Source organism: Sciurus carolinensis, chromosome 2 (genome assembly GCF_902686445.1).
Source record: "Sciurus carolinensis chromosome 2, mSciCar1.2, whole genome shotgun sequence".
NCBI lineage: Eukaryota > Metazoa > Chordata > Mammalia > Rodentia > Sciuridae > Sciurus > Sciurus carolinensis.
In genome coordinates, this window is record NC_062214.1 from 111046305 (window position 1) to 111067516 (window position 21212).

The window sequence follows — 21212 nt, forward strand, 5'->3', positions numbered from 1 at the left end:
ATCCTAAAAAGCCTATAGCAGTCGTAATTTGAGTTCACGGTAATACCACTGAGTTCTAGTGTAGGATCAGTAGGATTTTTCTTTAAAAAAAGGTTTTAAGTTATTTTCCTTTTTCTTTCTTTCCTTCTTCTTTCTTTCTCCTCCGTTTTTTTTTTTTTTTTTTTTTTTTCCCCCTTTTTTCTGGTGCTGAGGATTGAAACCAGGGCCTCATGCATACCAGGCAAGCAGTCTACCGCTAAGCCACATCCCTGGCCTTTCTTTTCTTTTTTTGAGGTTCTTGGGATTAAACCCAGAGCTTTGCACATGCTAGGCAAGTGCTCTACCAGTGAGCTACATCCCCAACCCTTCTTATTATTTTTGAGAAGGTCTCTCTAAGTTGCTCAGGGTAGACTCAAACTCTTGACTCTCCTGCCTCAGCCTCCCAAGCAATTAAATTATTTTCTTTAACTGTCCAAAACAATGAAATATTTGCTCTAACTCTGAAATGCTCTGTGCTAATAAGCTAGTAGTAGCTAGAGCCAGAGAGAGATGATCTTTAGAATGGCCTTTAATACAGAGGCTGCTATTCCTGGGGTGGAGCAGAGTAGAACTACAACAAACCTGTGGGCCTGGAGGCAGAAGAAGAGCTAAGAACCTTTAGGGGCAAAGTCACTTACATTTTCATTCCCTGCTGGGCAGGTGTAGCCAACCTGTTAGCTTTTTTTCTCCTTTAAATACATTAACAACTAAGAAGTAATCTAAGGTGAAGACTTACTGACTTAAGTTGCTGGAAGCAACAAAAGAAACTCTAAACTGATTTTTAGGGACAACAGCTCTACTCCAAAACAAATTTTGGGCTCCTCTAAATGTGGAGGTGACACACACACACTACTCTTTTAACAGAAACAATTAAAAAGCATGAAGGGAGCTGGGCACAGTGGCACAAGCTTGTGATCCCAGCTATTCTGGTAGTTGAGGAAGGAGGAACATAAGTCCAGGCTGTGCAACTTAGTGAGCCTGGGGATATAGAACTTGCCTAGCAAATATGAAGGCCTAGGTTCAATCCTCAGTATTGCAAAAAAAAAACAAAATGAATGAATAAATAAATAAAAGGGCTGGGAGTCTAGCTCAGTTGTAAAAAGCTTCACCCCTCAGTTCAAACCCCAATATGAAAAAATAAATAAAAAGATGAAGGGGCCAGATGTAGTGGTACACACCTATAATCCCAGCACCTCAGGAGGATCAGGCAGGAGGTTCACAAGTTCAAAGTCAGCCTCAGTAACTAAATGAGGCCCTAAGCAACTCAGCAAGACCCTGTCTCTAAATAAAATATAAAAAAGAGCTGGGGATGTGGCTTTGTGGTTGATTGCCCCCCGGGTTCAATCCCTGGTACCAACCAAAAAGAAAAAGAAAAAAAGAAAGATAAAGGGAAAGCCAGTATTGGTGGCACATGCCTCTAGTCCCAGCTACTTCAGAGGCTGAGGCACGAGGAATGATTGAGCTCAGTCTGAACAGAGTAAGGCTCTATCTGAAAAGACAGAAAAGAAATCGGGCAATAACTATATACTCAGGACTCTGACCCAACAATAGGAATATGGAGAATGAAAGAGTTCCAAGTATAGTTCTACTACTCACGTTAAGGAACTGTAAAGACCACAAATACAATGCAGGGTATTCTAGACATAGCAAAGATTAAAACTTAACAGAATACAGAAAGGGAAGGGAGAGCTACAGCAGTTGACTACTGAATGTGAAAATTAGAAGTAGATGCAAGAACAGTTGAAGAGAAAATTATTTCAAGATTTTCCTGTATTCTCTGTGCATTTAAAAAAAGAAAATAGCCAAACCAAAAGCAAATTACATCATAGACTCTACTGCTTTTCTAATAAGTTATTTTATTAATTTGAAGGGAATTTAGGTCCTCCACTGAAAATAAGCAAAAGAATAAACATTCCCTACTCCTTACTATAGAAAGCTATTTTAGCAAATTCTTTAAGACTAAGAGCATATCACTATAGTCAATCAGAATGCAAACATTCCCAATCTGCAATTCAGGGTACTGGTAAATACTGTTCAGCTGTTAATTAAATTTCATGACATTAAATAAACATACTTTTACTGTTAAAAATATTTTCCTAGAAATGTGGTGTATATATACACAAAGGAATATTATTCAGTCTTAAAGAAGAATGAAATTATGGCATTTGCAGGTAAATGGATGGAACTGGAGCGTTTCATGCTATGTGAAATAAGCCAATCCCCAAAAAACAAAGGCCAAATGTTTTCTCTGAAAATCAGATGCTGATCTGTAATGGGGGGTGGGCAGGGAAGAATGAAGGAACTTTGGATTGTACAGAGGGGAAGTAGCTGGGACTAGAGGGAAGTGAGGGGAGGGGTGGGGTGGGGGGGGGGAGGGAAAGGACCGTAGATTGTGAGACAGACATTATTACCCTATATACATGTATAAAAAGAATTTTTAAAAGAATATTTATCACTGTAAAAAAAATTAATGAAAATAAATAAATAAATAAAAGTTTTAAAAAAATATTTTCCTAGGCACACACCTGCAATTCCAGCAACTCAGAAGGCTAAAGCAAGACGAGCACAAGTTTCAGGTCAGTCTTAACAACTTAGCAAGACTCTGTCTCAAAAAAATAAAAAGGGCTGGGGATGTTGCTCAGTGATTGAGAGCCCCTGGGTTTAATACCAGTACAAAAAAAAAAAAAAAAGTATTTTCCTAGCCTACCTTAGTAGTCCATACCTGTAATCCCAGAAGGCTCACAAGTTTTAGGCCAGCCTGGGCAATTTACTGAGACCCTATTTCAAAATAAAATTTTAAGAAGAGGTGGGAATATACCTTAGAGACTGAGCATTTACCCAGTATGTGTGAGGCTCTGGGTTCAATCTGTAGTACCAAATAAAAAGATAAAGATAAAAAGATGGTCTGTTAAAAGATAAACAGAGGTGGTATAACTCTCTCTAGGAAATGACTAAGAGGGAAAAAGTACTTTAAATCAAATGAGGAACATGTCTGGAGTGTTTCAACATCTTTCTCCTCACTGCAACTTCCATTCAGATTCTGGATCTTTAAGGGTCTTTCTTTACTGGTGGGCAATTTGGGAAAGTCACATTGGTTCAGACAAGGAACAGCTAGATATTTGTTTTTTAAAGTTAACATCATCACTCTGAGAGATATCAAATCAATCTTACCAAAGAAATCTTTATGTCTCACTGAAGTATTTCTCACTAAAATATGGCATTCTTAATAGAATTTCTTTTCTAACATGAAAGTAGGATTTAAAAGATAATCCTCCCCAAAAGAAAAGAAAGGAGAAAAGATGACAACTTGTTTTGGTCCTTATTTTGCAATAAAGCTAGAAAGAGATGAACGAATGGCCAAGAATGTCTCACAGAGGTACCCACTAGGCCACTAGCAATATAATGAATATGACAATTCGGAGTTTACCTTACACAATTTTCTTTCCCTAACAAGTTTTCATAGATCTTAGGCTATTAAGTCCTTTTCTTTCTTTTCCTGGTAAATGTTTACCTTGTGGCTTGGTTAATTCAAGCTAATTAATATAGTCATGAGGTTATTAGGTCTTAATGTAAGGAAACAAGGCCGCCAGGATTCACCAACTCAGAGACCCTCAAATATCCACTGGTCCCAGAGGCCTAGCCCCTTGACACCCACCTCATCATCACTGTCGGATGTCTCTGAGTCTGACGATGCTGCAGGCTGACTCACAGGCGGCTCCTTCTCCTCAGAGTCACTGCGCTTCCGCTTTGCCAGGGACAATAGCTCCTAACAGGGCAGAAACAGTCACATCAGTTCTGCTCAATAGAGAAGGAACAATAAAATGGCTAGGCACGGGGGCAAACACCTGTGATCCTAATGACTGGAAGCTGAGGCAAGAGGATTGCAAGTTCAAAGCCAGCTTTAGCAACTTAGTGAGATCCCAAGCAACTTAAAGAAACCCTGTTTCAAAATAAAAAATAAAAAGGGCTGTGGATGCGGCTCAGTGGTTGAGTGCCCCTGGGTTCAATCCCTAGTACCAAAAAATAAATAGCCCACATTCTCTACATCTCTTCTACATCTTTGTGCTTTCCACTGAAGGACATCATCATGAGATCGTTTTTTAACACATGAATGAACTGAATGCCAGTATTACTAGGTGCTAAAGAAATGTTTTCAAAATCTGTCCCCTCCTTCTTCATGGGAAATGTATGTCTGAAATAGAAAACTGAACTGAGAGCTACTCCAAATTGTCACTGATTTCTCTCTAAACTACAAAAGTATTGATTCTCAGGGACTGATAAGAACTATTTACATAGGTAATTTGCTTGTTGTTTTACCTGGGATACAGCTAATACTCAAAGGATCCTTTGTATTATATTTTATGTAAAATGGGTGTTTGTGGAGCTGTTGTAAAAAAGCTTACAGTTAGATGCAATGGCACATGCCTGTTACCACAACCACTCAGGAGGTTGGCAAGTTCACAGCCAGCCTCAGCAACTTAGCAAGACCCTGTCTCAAAATAAGAAATAAAAACGGGCTAGGAATGTAGCTCTGCAGTAGAGTATGTTGGGAATCAATCTCCGTCTTATCCAAAAGATAAATAAAAAATAAATTAAATAAGGAAGAAAAAAAGAGAAAGATAAAAGAAAAAGCTCACCAACTATACATTTCTGAGATCATTTTATATTCTGAATGCTTAAGCCAGAAAAAAAAAAGGTGTATATTTCTGTCTGGGCCCAGTGGCACATGCCTATAATCCCAGTGACTCTGGAGGCTAAGGCAAGAGGATTGCAAATTCAAGGATAGCCTCAACAACTTTGTGAAACTCTGTCTCAAAATTGAAAAAAAAAAAAAAAAAAAAAAAAAAAAAAATTAAAAAGAGCTAAGCAGCTTTGTCGTAGAGCACCCCTGGGTTCAATTAGCTATATATATATATATATATATATATATATTTTTTTTTTTTTTTTTTTTTTTTTTTTTTTTTTAAGAGAGAGAGAGGGGCTAGGGAGATAGCTCAGTTGGTAGAGTGCTTGCCTTGTAAGCACAAGGCCCTGGGTTCAATCCCCAGCACCCCCCCCCCAAAAAAAAAAGAGAGAGAGAGATTTGTATATTTCTAGTGCTTAATATAGGGCTTAACAATGAGCAGTAGTGTGCTACTCATTATATCAGAATTCTAATTTGACAACCCCAACACCCCAATTCACTACTTCTGGTTTGTCCTGGTGACTTAAGTGAGATTAGAAGGAAAGGAAAATGCCTGGGAGAAAGTCAAGGCTACAACAGAATCTGCTCTGCCACATGGCTTCCCTGTCTCATTACTTTTCCCCTACTCACTTCTGTGACTCAAAAATGCAAAACAGGGTTACTAGCCCTGCTCTCTGCTAATACCAATACCAACCCACAATTATACTATTCTTCCTATATGTAAGGCACTTTTCTCAGCATCTGACATTTTACTATTCACAACCCATGATAAGTGTTGTCATCATCCCCATTTAAAGATTAAAAAGCTGCTGGTGAAGCACACTTGTAATTCCAAGTGACTCAGAGGCTAAGACAGGAAGATCACAAATTCAAGCCCTGCCTGGGCAATTTAGCAAAACCTTGTCACAAAATAAAATAAAAAGGGCCAGGTTAGTGGAACATGCCTGTAATTTGGGAGACTGAGGCAGATGGATTGCAACTTTGAAGCCAGCCTCTACAACTCTACAACTTGAAGCCCTGTCTCAAAAAAATAAAATAAAAAACTTTAAAAAGGGCTGGGACAGAGTACCCTTGGGTTCAATCCCTAGTACCATATAAAATTTTAAAATAGCTGGGCATGGTGGCACATGCCTATAATGCCAGTGTCTCCAAAGGATGAGACAGAAGGAGCACAACTTCAAGGTCAGCCTCAGCAATTCAGCAAGACTCTGGCAACTTAGTGAGACCCTGTCTCAAGATAAAAATAACATAAAAAAAAAAAAAAAGAGGGCTGGAGTTGTGGCACCTGCCTGGCATGTGTGAGGCCCTGGGTTCGATACTCACCACCACATATAAATAAATAAAATAAAAGATCCACTGACAACTAAAAAATATTTAAAAAATAAAAATAAAAAGGACTAGGAATATAGCTCAGAGGTAAAGCACCTTTGGATTCAATTCCCAGTACCAAAATAAATAAAGTGCTGGGGGTATAGACTTTGTGGTAAAGAATCCCTGGGTTCAATCCCCAGCACTGGGAAAAATAATAAGAAGACTTCATCTGGTGAGGTGGTGCACACCTATGACACCACCAAGTCCTGAGGCTGAGGCAGGAGGATCACAAATTTAAGGCCAGCTGGAGCATCTTTGGCAGACCCTGTCTCAAAATAAAAAAATTAAAAGGGTTGGAATGTGGCTCAGTGGTAAAGCGCTTGCCTACCATGTGTGAGGCCCTGGTTTCCATCCTCAGCACCACATAAAAAAAAAAATAAATAATATAAAGGTATTGTATCCATCTACAACAAAAAAAATTAAAAAAAAAAAAGAAAGAAAGGAAAGAAAAGAAAATGTTCATGGAGTAATTAAAAAGAAAAAAGCTGAGATGTAACTCATGGCAAAGTACACCTGGGTTCAATCTCTAGTACAGGAGAAGGGGGGAAAGAAAGATAAAGAAGCTAAGGCACAGGAAGGAGGTTAAGTACCTAAGCTATGTAACTTAGTAACACAGCTAATACATGAGGCCCAGGATTTGAACCTGGGCAGATAGAATTCTGGCTCATAATTTAGTCATGATTTACTAGACTAAAACTTGTGTCAAAAAAGAGAAAGCACAGCAAATACATACTACCAGTAGTATTCCTTGATGATGACAATGCTATACAACTATAAGTCAACTGCCAAAATAGATTTTAAAATAATAGATTGCTGCAAAGTATCTGCTTTCTTCTTCTAGTGTCTTTCTATTTTAGGAGTAGTCTCCTTCCTTGGCCAGAAAATGACCTTCTCAGATTAAACAGCTGATACTCTCTTCTTCATAAGTACTCACAAAACTACTATTCTTATTTCATTGGAGAGTTAGCACATTAACTTCCTGAAACATAGACATCACAAGAATACTCTCTCACACCAAAACAATAACTCATATAGACCAAAAGAAAATTATAGCAGTATTTGCATGTTAATAGTTTTTTTTTTTTTTAATTTTTAGTTGTAGATGGACACAATACCTTCATTTTATTTGTGTGGTGCTGAGGATAGAACCCAGTGCCTCAGGCATGCAAGGCAAGCGCTCTACCACTGGAGTTGCGACCCCAGCCCCTATTTACAGTCTTTTCAAGCTTGAGGTATAATTTACATACAATGTTTTATCCTTTCTAACATGATTTTATGAGATTGAATATATAGTTTAATCATTACCCCAATCAAAATATAGGCAGTACTATCATCATACCTGCTTACCCCCCCCCCCCCAATTCCTTATACTCCATCATGCCCCTTATTTTTCTTATACTCCTCTCATCTTCCCCTGGAAACTCTATATAGACTCAATTACAGACTTCTGTCCCTATTAATTTCCTATTATAGACTGTCATAGAGATGGGCTTGAATAGATATACCACAGTATGTTTATCCACTTGCCAACTAAAAAACATTTGATTTGTTTCCATTGCAGGGCAATTTTATGTTCGTATACAGTTTGTTTTTTAAGCATATAAGATTTTATTTCTCTTGGGTAAATAGCTAGGTGTGAGATTGCTGGATTATGTGGTGCAACCTTTTCCCCCCATATTACCTTAATGCAAATTTATAAACTTTAGAAAGACTTTTGGCAAGTAATCTCTACCCTGATCCCTCAGGTTCACAAATGCTCTGGAATTCCTGTTTTAATACCAACTCATTATAACAAAGTTTTAGATACAGTGTTGGTATAGTTTGAATATGGTTTATAGTCCTGAACTCATGCAGATTAATCCTCAAAGTCTTATTTAATGGTATTAAGAAGGTAGATCCTTGGCTGGGGTATTAGTTCCAGTGAATGCTCCAGTACAATGCTTGCCTACCATGCACAAGGCCCTGGGTTCAATCCACAGTACCTTAAAGAGAGGATAGAAACTTAATTAGACTACGGCAGTGCCTGGAGTTGGAGCTTTGGGAATGTTATTAGGTCATTTAGGTGTAACCCCTATAACTGAATCCTGGTGGTTTTATAAGGAGAGGGAGAGAAACATATATATAGTGATACATATGTGCTCTCACCATGTGATGTAGCGAGAACTCATGCCATGTTGTTTGGACTTTCAGCTTCCAAAATTATAAGCTGAATAAACCTTTTCTTTTTATAAAACAGCCTGCTTTGTTATAGTAATGAAAACCTGACTAATACAGTTCCCAATCAAATCCTTTCCTGAAACATTAACTATCACATGGAACAGACATTGTTAAAAGTTACTGTAACTAAGCCTGGCTCCTGGTGGCCCAGGCCTGTAATTCCAACAATTTGGGAGGCTAAGGCAGGAGGATCACAAATTTGAGGTCAGTCTTAAAAACTCAGTGGGACCCTGTCTCAAAATTTAGAAATTTTAAAAAGGGCTGGGGATATAATTCAGTGGTACAGCACCCCTGGTTTCAATCACCAGTACCACCAAAAAAATTAAAAATAAAAAAGTTACTGTAACTAGCCAGGTGTGGTGGCCGCCTGCAGATACAGCAGTAGGAAGGCTGAGGCAGGAGGATCACTTGATCTCAGTTTGGAGAGCAGCCTGAGTAACACAGTGAGACCCTCAACTCTAAAAACAGTTACTGTAACTCAAGCTTTAAGATATGAGTACTGCCTTCAAGTCAAGAGGTTCCTGTCTATAATCCCTGTGACTTGGGAGGCTGAGACAGGAGAATCACGAATTCAAAGTCAGCCTCAGCAAAAGCAAGGCACTAAGCAACTCAGTCTCAGTGAGATCCTGTCTCTAAATAAAATACAAAAATAGGTTTGGGGATGTGGCTCAGTGGTTGAGTACCCGAGTTCAATCCCTGGTACCAAAAAAAAAAAAAAAAAAAAAAAAAAAGGCTTCATTCTATACTAAAAACCTAACAAACAACTCTCCTTCATCAGTGAAGGACCGCATCTGATAAGCAAAGTCTCTTTTTGTACTACTATATTAACAACAGTATGGAGAACAACAAACCCCACCCCCCAATTCCTGGGGATTGAACCAGGGCCTTGGGCATGCTAGTTAAGAGCTCTACCAATGGACCACATCCCTGGCCCTTTTTGTTTTGAAACAGGATTCTGTTAAATTGCCTAGGTTAGCCTTGAACTCAGCCTTCTCCTGCCTCAGCCTCCCAAGCAGCTGGGATTACAGGTATGCACCACACCACACTCAGCTACAAAAACCTTCTTAACAATCTGAAAGATATCCATTCCACATCTAGAGAACTGCACAGGAAGCTACTAGGGGAATTCCTGGCAAGGTTATTCTTCACAGTTCAGACTTCTACAGACTACTAAATGCGCTAGGCAAACCAATGTGCAACTGAAAGATCTTTATAATACACACGTGAAGATATTTGTTAGGAAAGATCTATCCAATACTTGTACTAAAAAAAGTCAATCTGAAACTGACCCATGCACAAGGGGTAGATCAATGTATAACATTCTCCCACATTGGGCTGTACTGGCTGAGACCATATTTCTTTTGTCCAGAGGATCTCTCTCACTACTGTACTAATACCTGTGTGTATTTCATCTTATCCCTTCCTACTTACCTTAATATTACTTTATGGGAAACAAGTGTGGGGTGTCTACATGATATATCAAATTTAAGTTGAACTAAAGATCTGCTTAAAGTAATGCCAGGGCCCTACTTTTTAGTATAGATGTGTACAGATGCCACATCTGGCATCTAGAGCAGTTTCATTAACACTGCTTAAAAGCCACATTTAAACTAGACAGCCAAAACTGGGACCTAAAAAAAAGCAAGAAAAGGAGAATAAAAGCCCATATGAATAAAATTTAAGAACTGTTATAACTAATGACATGCAAAGATCTTTTTCACTTCGTATTCCAATGAATATAACTAATAAGCCAGACACAGTGATGCATGCCTGTTAATTCCAGTGACTCAGGAGGCTGAGAAATAAGTTTGAGGCCAGCCTGGGCAAATAAAAATTAAAAAGGTCTGGGGATACAGTTCAGGGGTACAATGCCCCTGGGTTAATCCCGAATACCACTACTAAATAAATAAATAAATATAAATATATATATATATGATTACCAGCTAGGGAGACCAAACATCCTGGTTTACCCAGGACTATCCTGGTTTCAGCACTAAAAGTCCTGGCATCCTGGAAAACTCCTCAATCCAGGGAAACTAGGGCAGATGGTCATCTTATTACTAACTAGTACCCACAGTGTACCAAGCACTGGATAGACAGTAGGGAAGAAAAGATACATGGATCCTTAATTTAAAATCAAGTGTGGGAGACAGACAATAAAATGAGAAATAATAAATTACAGATAAAGCTAGGTGGTAAGAAGGAAGTAAATAAGTGAGTAGGGTGCTTATCTGCAATAGGTGGTGCAGTATGAGGTATAGAGGAGACTTCTATGAAGTAATGGCACTTAGGCTCAGACTAAAATCTTCAGAGAGGAAAACAGGGTGCAGTGTTCTGGACAGACACCTCCAGATGGAACAGCTAAGGCTCTGAAACTGATAATAGGTGACTCAAAGAACTGAAAGAGAAGCAGTGCAACTGAAACTTAGCAAGCACGGGGAGAATGGAAGAGAGATGAGTTACAGGAAGAAGAAACAACATCATTTTCAGATTTACAAAGCAAGGTCAAGAACATGACTATTGTTTGAAGGCAGTAGGAAATCTTCAAATGATCTGAAGCAGAGGAGTAACCCTATTCACCAAGGTTTTTTAACAGAGCATTCTGGCAGGCAGATGAACAAACTAGGAGCCAGGGTGCAAGTGCAGAGAGGAATCAGAAAGAACACATAGCAGTCTCAGCAGAGTGGGTAGTGGTCTGGACAAAATAAGTAGTTACAGGGACAGAGATATAAGTGGGAAGACTTGAGAGGTGCTGAGGAAAGAATAATAATTCATAGAGTTTAAAATGAGATGTTTATTTGTATTCTTTTCACATAAAAACTATTAGAGGAGTATGATTAAACCAGTGAACACTGGTTAATTTTCATGAGTAAGAGAGGGAGTCATTATGTGGCAGAGGGAGGTATTTCTGTATTGTTAGAACTGTTTCAACAAGCACGTACTATTTTTAATAAAAATAATAATAAAAGAAACATAACAAAATAATGAATGAACACACAAAAACCCTTTAAGTAGTAATTCCAAAGGGGAAGTCTAACAACCCTTTCATATGATGATAATAATAATGGTAGTAGTAGTAATAATAATAATAATAAAAATAATAATAATAATAATAGGGATGGGGATATAGCTCAGTTGGTAGAGTACTTGCCTTGCAAGCACAAGGTCCTGGGTTCAATCCCCAGCACCACAAAATAAATAAATAAATAAAATTTTTAAAAAAATTATAATAATAGGCAGAGAATCCATTACTGTCATTTTTTCTTTTTTTTTTTTTTCTTTTTTTTTGGTGGGGGGAGTACTGTAGATTGAACCTGGGGCACTTAACCACTGAGCAACATCTCCGGCCCTTTTTATTTTGAAACAGGGTCTCTCTGAGTTGCTTAGGGCCTCACTAAGTTGCTAAGGCTGACTTTGAATTTGCGATCCATCTGCCTCAGCTTCCAGAGCTACTGGGATTATAGGCATGTGACACCATACCCAGCACTTGTTTTAACTTAGTTCCTGGTTCCTAATATCCTTGCTAACTAAAGAAAGTATATGAAAAAGTATTATAGTAGAGAGGCTGAGGTAAGAACCCTCAAAATGATAATATCCCTTATTTCTATAAGTAATCCCACTGTAACTATGTTAGGAATCTTCTATCATGGATATGCCAAGCAGCATTTGATTACTTGAAGATTTATTAAGTGCCCACTTTTGTGTCAGGCAGACATTATTTTCAACTACCTACCTGATATCTCTACTTGGATATCTCACATACTTAAACTCTACATATCCAAGAATAAATTCATGGAGTTCACTCTAAATTAGACTGTTCTCCAAGTTTCCTGTCTCATGCCATCCCCTCTTATCCCGCCATTCCAGTCATCAAGTCCTCTCAGTTCTACATATTGAAGATAATGTCTAGCTGATTCCACCAAGTCATCTGTATAACTAACATACGACTCCAGGTACTTCTTCATTCAATGGTATCAACAGGGTGCCTGCTACAAGTACGTACTGTTCTAGGTGCAGAGATATTGCAGTGAACAAATATATTTACCCCCTTGGAGCTCACATTCTAGTGATACTTATGTTCTCCATCATCTCTCACCTGGACTCCTTTATCAACCAAATAGTTTCCCCTCTCCATATTACTCTCCATGAAGTAGCCTAGGTGAGCTTCCAAAAAGGCAAATCAGGTATAGTGGCACATATTTATAATACTAATTACTGGGAGGATGAAGCAGGATGATGGCAAATTTAAGGACAAACTGGGCAACTTAGAAAGACTTTGTCTCAAAATTTTTAAAAAAAATTAAATTTAATTAAAAAAAAGGGAAATGAAGACAGGTGCAGTGTGACAAATGCCTGTAATCCCAGAGGCTCAGGAGGCTGACGCAGGTGGATCACAAGTTCAAAAAGCAAGCCTCAGCAACTTGGTGAGGCTCTAAGTAACTTAGTAAGACCCTGCCTCAAAATAAAATATAAGGATCTGGGGTCATAACTCAGTGGTAGAGCGCTTGCTTAGCACATGTGAGGCACTGGGTTTGATCCTCACTACTACATAAAAAAAATAAGTCATTTTGTACATCTATAACTAAAAATATTAACATACATATTATGTACATATATATATGCATGTATATATGAAGGGCTGGGGATATGGCTCAGTGGTTAGGTACTGCTGTGGTTTTACAAAAAAAAAAAAAAAAGGGAGGGGCACTGGGATGTAACTCAGTGGAGAGTGCTTTCCTAGCATGGGCCAGGCCCTGGGTTCAATCCCTAGTACTGGGGGGAGGAAAATTAAATTTAAAAAACTGTGCATGTAGCCTCAGGTTTCAGGAATTTAAGCAGGATAGCTTGAGCCTAGGATTTCAAGGTCAGCCTGGGCAAAATAGTGATAGTAAGACCCTGTCTCTTTAAAAAAAAAAATGGCAAATCTGAATACCTCATTCATCTTAAAATTCGTCAATGCCTTATTACTCTCAGACTAAAGTCCAAAGTCCTCACATTACCAACACAAACCTGCTTTAAAATTTTCTTCTTAAACTCAGTCCACGGTAAGATTAAATAATACCTCAAGACCCACTATATACATGTATGTGTGTAAATGAAACACAAGTTTCATGGAACATACATAGTAAAGTCTTTATCTTTACTAAGTATGACACACTTGATGTTTGTATTCAATTAAATTTCATTTTTATTTTTAAAGTTGGCTAGAACCCACTAAACTTGACTTCTCCACCCTCAAAGGGTCAAAACTGAATTTACCTACGCAATTTCATTTTTACTACTCTCTCTTCAACTAGTGCTGTTTCACTTACCCTGGGCACCTTTCAGTTTCACAAGGGTACTAGGTCCTTCCTGCCTCATTTCTTTGTATACGTTAGTCCCTCAACCATGGACACTCAACATCCATCCTTCTACTCTTCAGGTTCCTAATTCCTTTTCTTCTTCCAAGTTTTGGTTTAAATGTCATTTTCATCAGAATAGCATTGGGTCCCTGGTTAAAGACAATATCCTCGCTCTTCCTTCACAGCCTACAGCACAGTTTTAAGGAAATGACTCTCTGAACATACCCGCTGCCCCCACCTCTCTCTCTTTCTCTCTCTCCACTTTAAACTCCTTTAAGGTAGCAACTTCTTCCATTTTGTTCACCCAATAGCCCTAGTGCCTAGCACTATCTAACACATTTGGTAGAAAATAAATGATCTTCACCCTTCAGGAAACAACAAACATACCAATAGAACCTGTGTCTGAGATAGATTTTGTATGTTTCCTAAAAGTCCTGCTGTCAAACCTCCCATGGGACTCCTCCCTAACCATTTCTTTTTCTTTTTGAGAGAGGGTTTCACTGAATTGCTGAGGTGGCCTGGACCTTGCCATCCTCTTGCCTCAGTCTCCCAAATCACTGGGATTACATGCTTGTGCTACCCAGGCTAGGCTTCCCTAACCATTTCTTTAAAATAAATAAATAGGGCTGGGGAGATAGCTCAGTTGGTAGAGTGCTCACCTCACAAGCACAAGGCCCTGGGTTCGATCCTCAGCACCACAAAAAATAAATAAATAAATAAAATTAGCAAATGAGTTATACCAAGTAGATGCAACAGTATGATATATATTAAAAACTTTACAAGTTAACAATGACATTTCTCACCAGTTCACTGTGATTTCAAAACCTGGTCTCACTAAGTTGAAGTTGATTATATTAATGAGAAGTACAAGTTTTAAATTTCCTAAGTTTTATGGGGAAGGTTTATGGAAGAATACGTTCTAACAATATCTTTTACACATGTCTAAAAAGATGTCCTAGAAAATACTTAGGGGCCTATGCTCTCAAAGATAAATTTAATTATTGCTACTTCAAGTTGATAAGCAGAGAAAGAGGATGTAACATAATTACCATTTTAAATGAGAAAGAAAACTATGAAATAAAGTCTTTCTATGAACATATGGCCTTTCTTTCTTTTTCTTTTCTTTTTTCTTTTTTTGTATTGGGGATTGAATCCAGGGGCACTTTACCACTGACCTACATCCCCAACCTAGCCCTTTTATTTTTTATTTTGAAACGGTCTCACTAAGTTGCTGAGGCTGGCTTTGAAAATGAAACTCAGCCTCCCAAAGAGCTGGGATTACAGACACATGCCACCATATACAGTTTCTTCTTCTTCTTCTTCTTTTTAAAGAAAGGCACAGAACTGGGGTTACAGCACTAGCCTAGCATGTATCAGGCACTGGGTTTGATTCTCAGCACCACATATAAATAAATAAAAATAAAGGTCCATTGACAACTAAAAAAGAAAAAAAATATATATATATACACATATGCATATATATAACATGTATATACATACACATATGTATATATATTAACAAAAGAAAGGTACAGTAATTTTTAAATTTTATTTATTTATTTTTATTAAAAGGCTTGCTGTAGGAAGTGAAAATAGTTAACCTTAGGGCTGAGCTTAAGAAGAACCAGACCCTCCAACTGGGCTGAGGTATCTCATTTATTTTTTAATGAAGAATATCAACTTTCAATTTTTTATTTTGTTCATTTTATTTATATTGTGGTACTGGGGATCAAACCCAGTGTCTCATGAATGCTAGGCAAATACTCTACCACTGAACTATGTCTTCACCCTATATTATTCAAAAATTATTTTGGGGGAGGTAACAGGGATGGAACCTAAGGGGGCTTTACCAGTGAACTATATCCCCGCCCCTTTTATTTTTTATTTTGAGACAGGGTCTTGCCAAGATGATTGGGGCCTCACTAACTTGCTCAGACTAATCTGGAACTTGTGATCCTACCACCTCAGCCTCCCTGTTCGTGAGGATTACAGGAATATGCCACTATGCAAACTTTTAAGTACTAAATAACTCTGATTCCCCACCCCACCCCCCACGGTGCTGGGGATTGAACCCAGGGCCTAGTGCATGAGAGGCAGGCACTCTACCAACTAAGCTATATCCCCAGCCCAAAACACTGATCTGAACAGGGAATTATCTCCTTTATTATCGTAGGTGCTTTTTATTCTATAGAATTCACTGCATAAATATTTTCCACAATGAGTTAATACAATATCTCTATGCAAATGTGTGATGATGATAAAAATTCCAAAGGTTTGCCTCAAATTCTGCTTTTTTCTTTCCCCCAGAAGGGACCAATGGCAAGTACCTAGCAATTTAAAAATGTTGAGGAAAGGATATGGCTAACACAATAACAGGGTCACTATCAGGTCTCATATTAAAAGAAAATTCTTCAAATTCTCAATTTACAGTCTGAGTTTTAAAAACCTTTGAAAATTAAAACAAATTTTAAACTACTCCATTTTAGTTATTATGTATCTCTTCCTAGAGAGAGAGAGAGAGAGAGAGAGAGAGAGAGAGAGAGAAAAAGAGAAAGAGAGAGAGAGAGAGAAATGGGCCTCAATTAAAGGCATCCCATGGGGTTGTGGCTCAGTGGTAGAGCACTTGCCTCGCATGTGAGGCACTGGGTTCAATTCTCAGCATCACCTATAAATAAGTGAATAAAATAAATGTACACCAACATCTAAAAAATTTTTTTAAATAAATAAAATAAAAGCATCCCTAGGTTCAGGTATGGTGGTCCACACGTATAATCCCTGCTTCATGGGAGGCTGAGGCAGGATGGCAAATTCATGGCCAGCCTGAGCAACTTACTGATACCCTGACTCGAAATAAAATTTAAAAAAAGGCTGCCAGGGTAGCCCACCACTTGCCTCGCATGTGTAAGGCCCTGAATTCAATCCCCGATAAAGCATTAAAAAAAAAAACAAAAAAAAAAAACTGGCACTGTGGGACACACCTGTCATCCCAGAGACTGGGGAGGCTGAGACAGGAGTATCCCACATTTGAGGCCAGTCTCATCAACTTAGCAAGGTCCTAAGCAACTTAGCAAGATCATATTTCAAAATAAAAAATAAAAAGGGCAATGGGCACAGTGGCGCCTGCCTGTGATCCCAGCAACTCAAGAGAGTGAAGTAGGAGGAATACAAGTTCAAAGTAAGCCTCCGCAACTTAGTGAGGTCCTAAGCAACCTAGCAAGACCCATCTCAAAAACTAAAAAGGGCTGGTGATGTGGCTCAGTGGTAAAGTGCCTCTGGGTTTGATTGGCAGTACCAAAAATAAAAATAAAAACAAAACAGCAGCAAAAGCAGTATTCCTAAGTTCTAAGGGTGCAGCTCTGTGGCAGAACACATGCTTAGCATGCATCAAGTCCTTAGTTCAATCTTAGCACCAAAATAAATAAGAAGCATTCTAACAATTCGAATAGCTTCAGAGATTTAGAAGAACCAGCAACTTTGCCACTTAAAAACATCCCCGTCAAATTCCTTTGTTTGTATGTGTGCCCTTAAAATGGACATACATGGCAGAAACCAACTACTTACAGTGTCTTACTAAAAAGATTAACTTGCATACAGACCAGTAGTCTCAGACATTAACATAAATCATAGTTACCTGGGCTCTATTATAAGTGCAAGCTCCAAGGCTCCATGCTCTGAAGGTCTGATTCATTAGGTCTGGGATAGCTACTGCACCTCTCAGCTTCCCAATCTACATTTTAAATAAGCAATCCAGGGGGCTTTTGACACAGGGGTCCTCCCCCAACCACCAGGAAAAACCACCTTCAATATGTACTAAGTTGGAGGTAATACAGTACTATTGATAAAATAGCTTAGATTTCCATCTGGAAAACTCAGGGACAAAGGGCCTCCTTACTAACTGTGTCATTCTCATACTAGACACTTGGAGATTTGTTATGGTTTGTTTTTTCCACAAGAATCATACATTAGACAGCAAGTACAATGTTAAAGCCCAAAAAAAAGACTCAGAACTAGAAGGAGCAACCAAAGACATTTTCAAGAAAGGTTCAGAATGTACTGATTGTGTTCTAAGGATTCCTAAAGAACCTAAAATCAGGCCGACTGTTAACTTCTATAAAGTCCTCTGGAAAACATCCAGAAGACTGAGATCTTTGATTCCTCTGAGAACCTGGAACAGGGCTGAACAGACAGAAGACCGTGGTACCCATGTTAGGATGTAGAAGAAAAGGGACTTCTGATCTAATTATCATCTCATAACAAAAATGCCAATAAATTAAAGGGGCCAGGTATAGTGGTGCACACCTATAATCCCAGTAGCTTGGGAGGCTGAGACAGGAGGTTAGCCTGTTCAAGGCTAGCTCAGCAATTTAGTGAGGCCCTAAGCAACTCAATGAAACCCTGTCTCTAAATAAAACATAAAAAAAGGGCTAGACTGTGGCTCAGTGGTTAGGTGCTTCTGAGTTTAATCCTTGGTAACAACAACAACAAAAAAACAAACTTGTTGAAGGGAAGTTGGAATTGCCATTAAAATGTATTAGGCATTACTTACAAATTTCACATTAATTTCTTTTTACAAATAGATATTTAGAATTAGATTTAAAGCTGCAATCCCCTCCAGTTCCCACTTCAGACAGTTCTGTGAATCAGGTAAAATATCTCAACCACCAATGGAAGCAATCCACTCACTTTGTCAGAATTCTGTGGAAAACCACTAAGAACAAAATAATTTGCAACTTAGTTCATTCATTTTCAGAATAGATGTTTTGAAAGTACTTCACCAGGCTAGGGTTGTGGCTCAGTGGTAGAGTGCTTGCCTAGCACGTGTGAGGCACTGGGTTCAATCCTCAGAACCACATAAAAATAAATAAATAAAATAAAGGCATTGTGTCCATCCACAACTAAAATAAAAACTAAAAAAAAAAAAAAAAAAAAAAAAAAAAAAAGAGTACTTTACCAAGTCCTGCAAATAATCTTTCAAACCAATGTGCCAATTTCCTCTAAACTACTCAGAATACATTACAACATGAATTCTAGCAACACAAAAAATGGCCATGAAACTTACTCTCATTTTGTAATATGAAAAATTAAAAGACTAGCAGATTAAGTTGGTATAACAGAATGAGTATAGGTGGGGCTGGGGCAGTGGCAGAGAGCTTGCCTACCACAGGTGAGGCACTGTGTTTGATCCTTAGCACCGCATACAAAAATAATCAAATAAAATAAAGGCATGCTGTCCATTTACAACTAAAAAAAAATTATAAAAAAGAATGAGTATAGACTTTATACTTGTACAGAGTTAGTTTAAAATCCAATTCTATAACTTACTAATTGTATGAATTACTTAATTTCATCAAGATTCATTTTTTTCATATGTAAAGTGGGGAAAATGATTCCAACTTTACCATGATTTGAAAACTTGAGAATGTAAAGCTGGGTGAAGTGGTGCATGCCTGTAATTACAGCCACTTGAGAGGCTGAAGCAAGGGGTTTGCAAGTTCAAGGCCAGTCTCAGCAATTTAGGGAGGCACTGTTTCAAAATAAAAAAATTAAAAAGGTCTGGGGATGTAGCTCGGTAGTAGTGTGCCTGGGTTTAATCCCCAGTACAGCAAAAAAAAAATTAAAATGAAGGAAAAAAAAAAAACCTTGACAGTGTAACTAAAGCACTTAATTAAGGTATCTAGTTTGCACTAAAGTAGCTGATGTTATTATCTGAAACACACTTGCAGATCAGAAAATAGTTAAAAATGCATTCTAATCCTCCTGTCAGCCCAAAATTATCTTACCAAAAACTTTTATAATCAAGAGTATGTTTTTGTAGATTTCAGGAGCCTTTCAATGAGAACACTTTCAACTTACTCTCTCTATTCCTATCCCACTACAAGGTTTCTATGCCTTAATAGTCCCCACCTCCCCACCACCATTTAAAAAACAGTCCCCTTTAACACCTTTCCAGTCCTTCCTTCTTAAAAGTCCTCTCTTTTTATGCCCAAATACTTTAGTACTAGACCTCTGACATAGTACAAAGGACCCCCAAGAAACCATTTACTCAAAAACTTTATAGTCTGAAAATGCTTGCACCAACATGATTCTTACATTTGATCCTTACAACTGCCCAATTAGATAGACAAGGCTGATGTTCTATCACGATTTTAGTTATGACCCAAGATATATAGCTAGAAAGCAGCATAAGCCCAGTTTAGAATTCAAATTTTCATATCCAAAGTTCAGTATTCTGTCAAAGTATATAGCTATCTCTCTTGCATATTCTTTCTTTATATCATTTGCTCATTAAAAGATGAAGGAAACCATCTTTGTATCTCTTGGTATCATTAGAGAACTGGTACAAGGGACAGTTTCCTCCCTACAGTATTTCCTGAGTATGTAAACAGTTCAAGCTACCCCCAAGTTACTTTCAATGCTTCCTGCACAATCTTTAAGTAATAAAGAATTCTGGGATGCTTTACAAAAGGTCTAAGATGCCTGGGCCACAAACTCTCCATGCTACCCCACAGTTTCCTCCTCCTAGAGTGTTTTCTTCGTCTGACATTCCAACGGGAACCCATCTCAACCACAAACGACCCTAGTAGCCAACAGACTCGTGCCCACGGCTTTCCTCGCCAAGCAGGCAGAACTCCTTGGAACATTTACCAGTGCTCCTCCTTTCTGTCCACAACCCTTTTCTGAAAAACTTCATCTTCCAGAGTCCGCACCTTCTCAGCTCTCTCCCCCTCCCACCGCCCCACGCTTACCCTTGCACCTCCTCCAAAACCTCCCAGCTTCCAGGGTTGGCGGGCGATACTTCCTATCTCTCCAGGCCCGGAACGCTGGCTTGCAGCCCGCCGCCCCGATCCGGCCTCAGCAATCGTGGCCCCTTTCGGTACCCCAGAGCCCGAGGCCCATCTGCCCGGTCCCTGCCCCGCCTCCCCGCCCAAGGCGCCAAGTCCTCGGTGCTCCGTCTCCAGGCCTGGGCTGAACTCGGAGGGCCTTGGATGCTGTGGGAAGGACAAGTGGAGGGTTGCAGCAGCGGTCAGGACACCGGGTGGGTCAGACGCTCGGGCCAGGAGGCTTCGGGCCCGGCCGGCTCCGAGCTCCAGTGGCCCCGGACTCAGCCCTCCTGCTCTGCCGGCCCGCGCCTCCGCGGCCTGCCCTCACCTGATCCAGGTTCTCGTCGCTGCCGCTGTCCTCCGTGTCTGAGTCGATCACGACGCGGCCTTTCCGCTTCTTTACCATGTTGGTCCCCCGGCTCCCACGCCGGACGCCGCCCGGACTCCCCTCTTGCCCGCCTGCCAGTGGGACCGCCACTGCCGCCGAAGCCGCCGCTGCTCGACCCACACAAAGGCGACCGCGCATGCGCGCTCCGCTCCGCCCCTGACCCCGCCCCCCGCCCGGCGCACGCCGTTCGCCGGCGCCCGGCGCCCCGCCCTGCCCCACCCCCGACGCACCGTGGGAGGCGGGGCTGCATGCTCGTGGCTTCCCGGCAGCGCATCGCCGTTGTCTTGCCCGGCAGCGGCCTCGGAAACTTTGGTTGTTCTTTTGCTGCTAGACCAGTGCTTGGTGGGCACTTGTAGGGAGCTGGAGCCACA

At 39.6% G+C, this 21212-nt stretch overlaps 1 protein-coding gene across 2 annotated transcripts in view; it reads right to left on the reverse strand.

Annotated features, from left to right (window-relative positions):
- The window catches only part of Rtf1 (RTF1 homolog, Paf1/RNA polymerase II complex component), a 63838-nt gene extending 42859 nt beyond the window's left edge, over positions 1 to 20979 (reverse strand). Inside the window, exons 1-2 of one of the 2 annotated variants that reach the window (XM_047541901.1) lie at positions 20782 to 20979; positions 3674 to 3784 (exon numbers count right to left, since the gene is read on the reverse strand). In XM_047541901.1, coding sequence (XP_047397857.1) covers positions 3674 to 3784; positions 20782 to 20979 — 309 coding nt within the window. Of the gene's footprint in view, positions 1 to 3673; positions 3785 to 20781 lie in introns of those variants that run through there. The other variant, XM_047541902.1, reaches the window with a different exon arrangement.
- Positions 20980 to 21212: the final 233 nt, after the last annotated feature.